The sequence below is a fragment of the Vigna unguiculata genome, chromosome 9 (assembly GCF_004118075.2).
Source record: "Vigna unguiculata cultivar IT97K-499-35 chromosome 9, ASM411807v1, whole genome shotgun sequence".
Classification (NCBI taxonomy): domain Eukaryota; kingdom Viridiplantae; phylum Streptophyta; class Magnoliopsida; order Fabales; family Fabaceae; genus Vigna; species Vigna unguiculata.
In genome coordinates this window covers 17516363-17527890 of record NC_040287.1, presented here as the reverse complement: position 1 = coordinate 17527890, position 11528 = coordinate 17516363, and the positions used below count along the sequence as shown (strand labels likewise).

General features: G+C 34.5%; 1 protein-coding gene across 3 annotated transcripts; it reads right to left on the bottom strand.

Moving 5' to 3' along the window:
* Window positions 1-5336: 5336 nt before the first annotated feature.
* On the bottom strand, window positions 5337-7574 carry LOC114196327 (elongation factor 1-delta-like). Of its 3 annotated transcripts, none has more exons than XM_028086936.1 (8): window positions 7440-7574; window positions 7073-7181; window positions 6857-6973; window positions 6677-6764; window positions 6433-6556; window positions 6207-6320; window positions 5772-5933; window positions 5337-5646 (listed from the first exon to the last, which is right to left on the bottom strand). In XM_028086936.1, coding segments are annotated over exons 2-8 (693 nt in total). In that variant the 5' UTR covers window positions 7159-7181; window positions 7440-7574; the 3' UTR covers window positions 5337-5644. The 3 variants fall into 3 exon arrangements, with proteins under 3 accessions (XP_027942737.1, XP_027942739.1, XP_027942738.1); XM_028086938.1 differs by having other exon boundaries at window positions 7073-7178; window positions 7440-7543; XM_028086937.1 differs by lacking the exon at window positions 7440-7574 and adding an exon at window positions 7275-7432.
* Between the last annotated feature and the right edge of the window lie 3954 nt (window positions 7575-11528).

Here is an 11528-nt window from a genome sequence, read left to right as displayed (position 1 = left end):
GAAGATGAAGTTTGCTTGGATAGGGGAGAAAGTTATCTTGGAATTGACAAAGAAAAATGAGAAGTTGAAGAGGAAATTGCAAAAAGAGAGAAGATTAGGGAAATTCCTGCAATTTTTATTTCTTATGTCGTGGGCGTTTACAGTTGTATTTGTGGTTATGTTCTTGTTGAAGGTGAATTGTAATTAGGTTAGGTATGTAGTTGTGAGTTGTGGCAGTAAAGGTTTTTATGTTTTAGGGGTTGTTTTAGATAGGTAATGTATTCGTGGGAATTTGCTATTAATGAATGAATTGGTGTTCCATTTCACTTGGTTGAATTGGTGTTCCATTACCCTTGTGCTATTATCAATCTGTTGGCCATGTTTTTAACTGCACGCAGGCCATATTTTTTTCCTTTTGGTAGCTTTATTGACATATTGGTTTGTTTTAAATCTGGCTTATGTGAAGATTGCCATAAATCTGGCTTATGTGAAGATTGCTATAAATCTGACTAAGACATAAATGAGTTAATTCTTTACTAATTTGAAAATTTTGACAGTTTGAACCAAATAAATAATTAAGATGAAGTAATTATATAAAGTGGACCTTGAAACCATATGAATTAAATAACTGCTAAGTCATTACAAAAAGCATCATGGCTGCAATGTTTTAGTAGTGGTCCATGATCAAAATGAGGTCCATGCATCAAAAGTGGTGCCTAGAACAAAAGGTGGTCCACCACATGCCTACCCACCGCTATAGTGTTCCATTAGTAGGGGCCAATAATGCATACATGTACATAAAAAAAAATAACGTTTTCACTTAATCCAACAAACCAACTACAAAGTTACAATGAATCAAATCACGTGGGTTGTCCAGTGGGTGCAATGCTACTTGCTTGGGACCCTATAACTTGTGGAGTTGTGTTTCTTCTTCTTGTTATTGGTCGTTGGTTGCTGGTGCCAGCCAAGGATGAGGATCTCTCCCTCCTACGAGGCCTATGCCTTCTTGATTCTGCATAATTGTTACATCCAACTTCAGTTGCTGCTGGTGCAGGGGTGTTCCTCTGTGTGTTACTCTATAAAATGAGTATTCAAATTATTTTGAATATTGTATACCAAAATAAAGACAGAAAATTGAATTAAATGTTACCTTTCTGGTTGTTATGGTTGTGTTTCTCTTTCTGCAGGTCCTGATATTATGCCCAAACTGATTACATCTTGTACATTTCATGGCAATATTTTTCTTAGTTATCTTTGAATGACTAACATGTTCATCTGCTTCCCTCCTACGTAATTTCTTGGGTCGTCCTAGTGGTCTTTTGTAGATAGGTCATAGCAGCTCTGGGAAATCACTTTTAGGCCACATTTTTTGTCCATTTATGGGGGTTATTTTAGGTCCATAACAAGCCAGATATGCATTTTTCTTGTAATAGGGATGAACATAATCTTTAGGAATTTCTATCTTGTCGTGAATTGCAGCCATTGCATGCCTACATAGAATGCCCACCAAATCCCATAAATAACTACTACAACTATGTTCAGTTAGGTCGACAACAAATTTTTCCATGGTGAACCTATGAGTCACTTCAATCTTTGCCCCCTTGCCCAGACTGGAACCCAATTTGCACTTTTTTCAATTTCCTTATCTAGTCTTTTTTGAGGTTTAGGCATCACGTTTGCAGTATATAAACTACATTTGTCTTAGGGATGCAAACCTACCCATGATGTATGATCTAATCCACTCTATCATAGTTATGATAGGTTTATCTCTAGCAATCAGAATTGAACTATTGAAGGACTCAAATAAATTATTCATCAACACATCACACCTAGGATACATACAAAATTCATGTTTACACCAAGATTTCCTAGGTATTTGAAGTAACCAGTTATAAGCATCAAGATTAATTTTCTACAACTCCTCCACCAAATTTCAGTTCATAATTGTTGTAAAGGTGTCTCAAACAGAACCTATGCTTCACTCCTTCCAATATCTCATCGAAAATTGTCATTAGTCCCTGCAAACAGTACAATAATATTGTTATCATTTCAATTACGATGTATGAAACAACAAAATTAAAACTGCTTATGATTAGGTTTACCTTCTGTTGATCCGAAATGAAAACCCAACGATTAGATTGGATGTCCCCAATATCTTCTAGTAATAATGATTGAAACCATCTCAAGGTTTCTTTGCATTCATTTTCCACCACTGCAAAGGCTAATGAAAAGTACTGATCATTTGGGTCTCTACCAACTGCAACCAGTAATTGACCACCATAGCTTGTCTTTAAATGAGACAACCATCTACACCAATGAAAGGTCTACATCCAGCCAAGAACCCCTGCTTGCAGCCATCTAAACACATGTAAAAAGACCCAAATCTTGGTTGCAAAGTGGGAGTGGGTTGGTTAATTTTGATCTTAAAGGTTCCAGCCTTTACTCTTAATAACTCAGCCACATAATCATAAAGCAGAGCATATTGTCGTTGACCATCTCCCACCATGCAGTCCATTGCAATCTCCTTAGCTCTGGTAGCTCTCCAAGGTGTTACCCCAACACTGTAATTCTTTCTAACTTCATGAATTATTTGGTTTACAGTCATGCTCCCCACATCTAAAAATTTGTCCAATAAAACTTATGCAATCCAATCTTTATTTGCATTCTTGTTGAACATAACCCTCACACATCTATGACTACCAACAAGTGTCTTCACTCTAAAGGTTTGGCTACCACCAACCTTGCTCACCATTATGAGATAGCCACACTTCTTTTTACAAACAGCCCTTACTCTTTTATCATCATTCTGCACAAATTTAATCTCCTTCCCATTCAATACACTATGCTCCATAAGGGCATGCTTGAAATCCTTCAAGGAACAGAATTCCATCCCTAATCTGAATTTGAAGCTCTTGTTCATATCTTCAGCATTATACTTCACAAATTTTGGCACTTTATCACTAACACCTTCATCAGTATCAACATCAGAGCACACTTGCTCACTATCATATTCTTCATTGATTTCATGTTGTCCAACGCAATCATTAGTCACAAATGACCCTTCACCAACATTTCTCTTTTTCCTAACTGAACTGGACTTTGCTTTCAATTTATTCCACCTCTCTAATACCTGCTGAAAATTTCTACGTTGCACATTATCCGTGCCAAACCCATCATCATCATCAGCAACCCTTTCTTCTTCACTCTCATCAAGTCTATCTAGAACATCTTCTTCCCTCACATCTTCTTCCCTCACATCTTCTTCCCTCACTTCTTCTCCCCTCACCTCTTCTCCCCTAACCTCTTCTTCCCTCACCTCTTCTCCCCTCACTTCTTCTCCCCTAACATTTTATTCCCTCACCTTTTCTCCTCTCACCTCTTCTCCCCTAACCTCTTCTTCTCTAACATCTTCCATAACCTCTTGTTCCCTAACCTCTTCTTCCCCCATTACCACTTCATCAGCAACCACTTGGTCAACAACTACTTCCTCGACAACCTCTTACTGTAGAACTTGTTCTTGTCTCGCCTCTTTGCCCACTCCTTCAATACACTTAATTATTTCTGGCATACTAGGAAGATGCTCCACGTACACTTCAACTTCTTCTTCATTATCATTTGCATACTTAGCTAGGTTCAATGCTTCCCTATCATTACTCAGTAGCCTTAGATTGTTGTATACGCTTTCGGATGAACCCTTCCACCAAAGTCTAAGTTCACCACCATACTTGAATTCTTTGATTATCCCCAATGCTTCGGCATACGACCAACGATCAGGATCAATGCATTTAACAACATGTATTTCTCCACCAACATACTTCACTCCCCTCTTCTTTTCAAACCTTCCCATATGATATACAAAACGAGATCAAAACCCATCTCGAACCCTACATTGCAAAGCAACAGAAAAATCACTTCGATGCAAACCTAATGGAACTACACATAGGAAAGCAAAAATGAAACCAAAAAATAACCACTTACCTTCGTCGAAGAACTTCGTGACACGAACCCACCAATTTGTCTTCGAGCTGGAAACCAAAACCCCCAATTTTTCTTTCAATCAGAACCCTATTCCAATTCGCAATCCCACTTTAAAGCTCCTCTTCGAAAATAACAGTCGCACTACCACTATCATGCAAGGCAAGGTGGGGAAGGGTTTATTCGAATTCTTTTCTACGCTTTCTAATTAACAAAACCAAAGCTTCACACTCCAGTTTCATTTTCGTCTTCCACATTTGCACTATAGTTGAAATCTCTCTTAAAGATAACGTGTGACGTGGAACTCCGTCTACCAGTTCAGAAAAAAACTAACGGCATGCTAAAATGGGGACCAATTCCACGATTTTCAGAAGATGGGAGACTAAAATAAATTAAAGTTTGAAGGAGAGACTAAAACCAAAAACGCTCAATAATTTGAAGATGTAAAACATAGTTAACCCTTAAATATATGATACCAAAAATGAGATCAATGGTAAAAAGAAGAATTTTAGTTATAATCTATTTTATTTTTCTTAAAATATATGTTACTTTTCCAATGTTTTAACTTCAATGTTAAATATCTTTTTAAGTCTAATTCTGAAGAATCTATAATAGACAATTCATTGATTTATGTTACTCTTCCAATATTTTAACATTCATGGTTAAATATCTTTTAAGTCTAATTCTCAAGAATGCATGATAGACAAATCATTGATTGCTGATTTCATAAAAGTATTACCGAATATTAAGTTCTTACGATGTTCTTGATAAAAATCATTTAAGATTTATCAAATGAGAATATGAAATCAAATTTCACACTACAATAAGAGATCAATACAAAAAAGAATAAGAATTCGTATCTTATTTGAGAGAGTTTATTGCCTTTAATGATTATTTAATGATTTAATTTATAAAATAGAATAAATTAATTAAAATTTAACTAAATATTTAAAAAATTATACTTATAATAAAAATTATATTTTAAAAAATAGAAAAACTAGTATTACACAAAGGGCAAAACAATAGGAATGGAGATTCGATCTAACAATGGCTTGCCGTATTTCAAGCTTCCTTTTCCTAAATTACTTTCTTCCCCCAATTGCGTAGTTTAAATAAATCGACCACTGTTTCTGTGCAGATGGCAAAGTTTAATTAGGTAAATTAACCGGAGAAGGAAACAATTTCATTTCTAGGATTAGTTTTCATCAATTACATACCTTTTTTATATGTGCCACTATCAGTATTTTACATGCGGGATTAAACTATCAAGTAGCTTCTTTGAAGTTTAAAAATGATATATATATATATATATATATATATATATATATATATATATATATATATATATATATATATATATATTCCGACGATTTAAACAGATATAAACCGTTTTGCAGTTTCTAGTGTATTTTCTCAAGAATATACTTGCTCAAATCAACAAAACAAACACGACCATCTACAACCAAAATTTGAAAATAAATAACACAACACACATCATAGGCTAAAAGCCTAAATTTATTACTCTCCAAATAATCCGACGGCATCACACAAATAGACTAATGTATAAAAAAAGTAATAAGCAGGCTTCTAAAAACAAAAATTCTCACATGAGAGCTTTCTCTAGAACATAATTTCTAAATAGCGCAATCCCACTCGTTGCCATAATTTTCAAGTCCCACGATTGTAGATTTTCTGTAACAAAGGTTGCCAAATTGCATTAGAACAAGCAGCAAAACCATAAACAATGTGCATAACAGAATACAAAACCATTAGGGAATTACCAAGGAGAAAAAAAAAACCACTTAAAAAATACTTACAAATTTTATTGAAGGCCACAATGTCACAACTCTGGACATATTCATTGATGGGCTCAACTGTGAGATGTTCCTCAATAAGAGTGTCGACAGAAACTAGGTCATCCACGATAGTAAGCATAACTTGCAGTTTCTTGATGCCGTACCCAACAGGAACAAGTTTGGCTAAGACACAAACAACTGATATCAGAATCGCAAAAGAGGAGCAGACATGATAAGCAGAAAATAACAGTAGAAATGCAAACATAATGGAAAGAAAAAGTATGAACTCTCTCTAAATCAAAGACTGGAGAACACAACATTTACAAATACAGGAAATTGAATGATATAATTCAACTATTTTAGGAAGTACATCAGAATGAAAACAGTTAAGAAAGTTCAAAATATGTACAAAATATCAAAAACCAAACCCAAAATATATAAATAAAAATGACATACATGCACCCCAAAGCAACCCTTCCATGCTAACAGATCTCACTGCTTCCTCGAGCTTCTTCATGTCGGTTTCATCATCCCATGGTTTCACATCCAACAGAACAGATGACTTCCCAGCTGAAAAATGGAGTCAGCCGAAATCAATGCCCGCCGCACAAAGTGCTATAAACAGGGTTGGGAGCACCATAAAGTTCAAAGATAACAGGTAAATGATAATAGTGAAGCTTACATTCTTTCTTTTTTCCAGATGCCTTCACTGCAGCTGCTCGTTCCTCCGCTGCCTTCTTCTCTTCCTCTGTCTCTTCACCAAACAAATCCACATCATCATCATCGTCATCCTCAGCAGCAGCAGCCTGAAAAACAACGTACATTCAGTGAAACGTCAATAAAACATTGTAGTTAAACCACACAATGCAAAAAGGAAATGAAACCAACACCGCAATTGAAATATCTATCATTAGAAAGATACTTGCCTTTGTATCAGCAGCTGGGGGAGTTGCAACAGGCTCAGCAACAAAAGATCCCTTAACAGTGACGCCAGATCCCTCACCAGAAACACCACTGTAAACACAAAATTGGCACAAAAATGTATCATCTTGCGTGCCAAGTATTACACATATAATTGGCGAGCAAGTCAAGGGAAGCAAACTTACGAGATTCTCAACAAAGCATCAATGTGCTTGAACCACCTAGACACATTGACATACTCAGCTGATGGAGCAGTTGGCAAAGCTGCATAGACAGTAAGATCATCCTTTGAAGCTTGGTACCTATAGAACACGTGAAGTGGGACAATACACAAGAAAGAAAGATCAGAAAAAAAAATAAAGAAAAAATACAAACGAAGATGGACGAAGGCAGTGACATACCCGGTGATGTAACTGCGTGAGAGAAGGTACTCATCAAGCTTCTTCAACCCAGAGGCAGAGCTAAGATCATAGAATGTGACTGCCATGCTTGTTATGTGCGTCAATTCTTCTACAAAATATGCAAAACATGAATTGCAATATCAGCAATACGAATTTCAAAAAATAAAAAGAAAAATCAGATCTTCGACTGAAATCCATTTACAGAATGCTTCAAACTGCGAAGTGAACTAAAAAGGCATTAAACCCCTAAAACTGTAATTCCACCAAGAGAATTTGGAAATTCAGAGAGAAAGGTGTAGCAATTAAGGTAGGTTTTGGGAACACAAATTCCAGAGGAAAAAATCATGGATCGAAGGAGACTTCTTACCAGTGCGAGAAAGGCAAACAAAAGGCAGCACACGAGACAGGCACAGTGAGTGTGAAAGAGAAAGATAATCCCGTTTTAGTTGCTTCAAACTGAAACCCTAACCCGAATTTGCAATTGGGGCATGGGCCATCATCAAACTGGGTTACTTGCCATTTTATATTCAAATGGACTTTGTTATTGTCACCTTTTTTTTCCTAAGTTTACTTATTTGGTCCTAATATTAGTTTCAATTATTCAATTAGGTTTTTTAATTTTTATTTGATTCAGTTAAGTTCTTGCTTTTGCAAAAATATCTAACTAAATGATTAATGATAGAGTGAAAAAGACTACATAAGTGGTAGGTGTGTATAACGTGACGATGTAATTCTTTTTCTAACTTTGATTTACCATGCAAGAGTTCGGAGCAAAACTTTGATTTACATGCCCTTGTTTCTTCTTCACCTCACCCTCAATATTTATTTTCTTCTTCTCCTCTAACAGGAAGGGAGAGCATACATAAGAGGCCTCCATTTTTCTCATTCTCTTTTTACTTCTTCTGCAAAACCACATATAGGCCACTAACACAACAAAAAAACATTCTTCTCCTCCAAAAACCACAACAGAAATAGAGCCTTTCTTCTCCCTATTCCTCCATTCTTCTTTTCTTCTTCACCCATCGTTTTCCTTTAAATTTCCTTATTTTCCTCCCCAATCCAATACACACCATTGAGCCCTAAATTGAGTGGCCTTATCAATGGGAGATAATCCCCTTCATAAAGCCAGTTTGAGCTTGCCACAATTGACATGGTAGAAGTAGTGGTTCCAATGATGAGAACCTAAGTAGGTTCTCGCTCGTTTGCTGCCACCAACGGCATATAGCAAAGACTCATTTTCACTTTTAGCAAGTATGTTGTTTAACGGTGAAGAAAACTCAAGGAAGATTCTCAATGGACATTAAGATAACCCAAGGGTTATCTAAATGTAAAGGATCACTTCAAGGAGCTAAAGAGAGTAAGAGGATTCAATTAAAGGAAACCAAAACAAGAATGGAAATGGAAGCATAATAGCTAAATAGAAACAAGCATTAACAAACCAAAAGAGAAGAAAGATAAATTAAAAGTTGGGAGACTAGAATGGTGGAGGGGATAGTGATGTTAGCACGCCACTTGAGATGGCACAAGGCTCACCATACTCAAGATTAGTGGTGTATGCTACCACTTAAGCTCTAAGCTCATGATAAGACAAAGAAAATAAACACTCTCAAAATAGCACTATCACAAATGGTTAAATATAGTGTATAAACTCCAAATATTTTTCAACTTGTTTTACAAGTCTATAAGAGCCCCTTTTATAACTGATGGAAGGGATCTCTTTGCAAAAACACAATAGTTTTCATCTATGTAATTGTTCATAAAATATTACAAAAATATGTATCTTGTATGATATTATGGGTTTTATATCAAAATAAAATATTATCTATATTTTGAATATCTCCTAAAGATATTGATGTAAATTGTCCACAAGTCAATCTTCAAATAGATGCCTCGATAATTTCCTGAATAGCTCTCATTGAGCATGTTCCTCTTCTACTCGTACAACATGTACACATGAAAGAAAAATATGAAAGGAGTGAGGTCTTTATAAGCCTTAAATATCAATCTTTATAAACTCAAAAAATAATACAAACATTGGGGGCCTAGAATTGGACCTACAACCACACGACTCAATTTCATTTTATTAGACATATGAATTCATATTTCACTTTTGATGATCCACTATGAACATTAAAAGTTACTTTAGGAAGTAATTAGGTAGTTGAGTATTTCTCATAAAAACATTGGTACAATCATAATTATTTCGTTCTTAAGAGTATTAACCATTTATCGGTCTATAAAAGAGATATATACCCACTACTTAACCTTGACAATGCCGAGCAGATATCGGATAGTTCCAAGTTTGACCTATGACTATCCTATTCTAGGGCGCTAATATCAACTATCCAAATATTCACATACTTGGTAAAACTTCCTTACACTCGACCATGGTCCCTGCCTTTCATTTGTAGTGTACCAAATTGTGACTTCTCTAATACAAACACTTTGACATTGGTTTGATCTTAACTCATTGAAATCAGACTTAAGACTCTTTCTTAACTGACATACTCTTGGACATATTCAAAGATCATAAAATGCGATGATTATCAAGTTAAGTCATTCTTGACAAATTATATATACACAATACATAAAAAAATATAAAATAATAAAAGATATATGTAACTTTCTTTTATCCAAGTTCACTCAATAAAAAATATTTACTTTTACTTTTTTTTATATTTTATGAATTATAAAATAATGATAAAATAAAATAAGAATAAAAGAAATTTAAATAAATAACTATATACAAATTAGAATGTTATAAACAAATATGATACAAAAAATTATAAATTAATATAAGGAAACCGTGCAAACCTGAAGGTAAATTAAATGAAATGAATAAATAGATGAGTACATAAATGAAGATAAATTACTAAGTAACTAAACAAAACTAGTGTGTATTTGGAAATAAAATAAATAAATAGGACAAGTGCATACTGAATATAAATTAAATAAAATAAATAAGTAGGATCAATGCGTAAATAGAGATAAATTAAGAGAAATAGGGTTAAAATACACATTTGATCCTTATTTTCATTTAGTTTTGTCATTTTAGTCCTAATATTGTTTTTTTGTTCAATAATATATAATTTAAAATAAATAAAAAATTAATATAATACACATGAGTTTATCAAGACTAACATAAAAAGAGTTTAACCTCACTCTCCCCTTATCTTAATTGTTGAAAGGGCTCACTAGCAATATTTTTAGAGAAGTAAGATTTCTTCCGATCTTTTGCTTCAAGCTCTCTCTTTCTCTCTCTCTCTCTCTCTCTCTCTCTCTCTTATTTCTTAAATAACTTAATTCTATTTTAGCTTCTTTAATACTTCATTAATTTATAGGCCAAATTACAATGCATTTTGAATTCCAAATCATGATTGGATGTAATAGTATTTGAACGCTCTTATGTTGAGGTTGGATGTAATTGATTATAATTCTATGTACTACTACATCTTTAATTATTATGTATGACTTTATTCCATGTTTGTTGTTTGACTTGTGTTAGTTGTTTAGATAAATTGACAACTCATCTTATTTCACTAGTTTGGATTGAGTTGGAAAAATAGTCTCAAACGGGTCCAATCAAATAAGTTCATTCTTGCTAGAAGCTTGTATATGATCTAAATGGTGGACTGGTTATAAAGTCATGCACTTAAGGCAAGGATTCATTCAACCAACAGTAGAGGAATTGCACTAGGACTAAATTTTTTAGGTTATAAGTTGCAAGAATGGGCCTGGGTCTACTTTAAAATACTTCCAAGACATTGAATAAATGACATACTAAGTATAAAAGATAAGTGACAGTACAGTAGAAAAATAGGAGATAATCCAACTTCAACACATATTTATCACTATATTTTCCAAAACTTAGTTAAAACTTATTTTTATGATCAACATAACTTTTACAAACACTTTTCCATTCAATCTAGAAGTAAAAACTAGACAATCTTGACAAATCTATATGGATACGACACTTGTTTGATACTACTACACACCAGTATATTTGCTAGAATTAGTTACTACTCTAGCGCCGCATCAGAGGTGCAGTAATGAATGATAAGTCCATGACTCCTTTTGAGAGCATAAATGACAATCCTAGAAGGATTACTAGGAGCATGACAAGAATGGAGACCTTGACTTCACCTTTGAATTTATTGAGCATTAGTTTATGATGACTTTATTTGTGTTTACTTTATTTGTGTGTGGATTTTGTAGGCTTTGCTTATTGCACCTTGTATGAAGGTGTGCACCCTTTTGGAGAGAAGAAGAGGAGTGGGCTTGGGACAAGAGCATGGGATGACCAAAGGGAGCTAGAGGAGATAAGGTTAACCTTCTAGAAAGGTCAAGGTGCATTGGAGAGTGTTAGAGAGCAAGCTTGCACCTTAGGTCATGCCTTTCATACATGGGCACTCACTCTCATGATAACCTGCCTTCTAAAATCCATCTTTATGTAATA

Bases quoted from the DNA above. Each gene is read 5' to 3' on its own strand.
- LOC114196327 (XM_028086936.1), bottom strand. From the start codon at position 7,158: ATGGCAGTCACATTCTATGATCTTAGCTCTGCCTCTGGGTTGAAGAAG. The intron at 6,974-7,072 runs GTATGTCACTGC...CGTGTTCTATAG, and splicing joins TCACGCAGTTACATCACCGG to GTACCAAGCTTCAAAGGATG. The intron at 6,765-6,856 runs GTAAGTTTGCTT...TTGTGTTTACAG, and splicing joins GATGCTTTGTTGAGAATCTC to TGGTGTTTCTGGTGAGGGAT.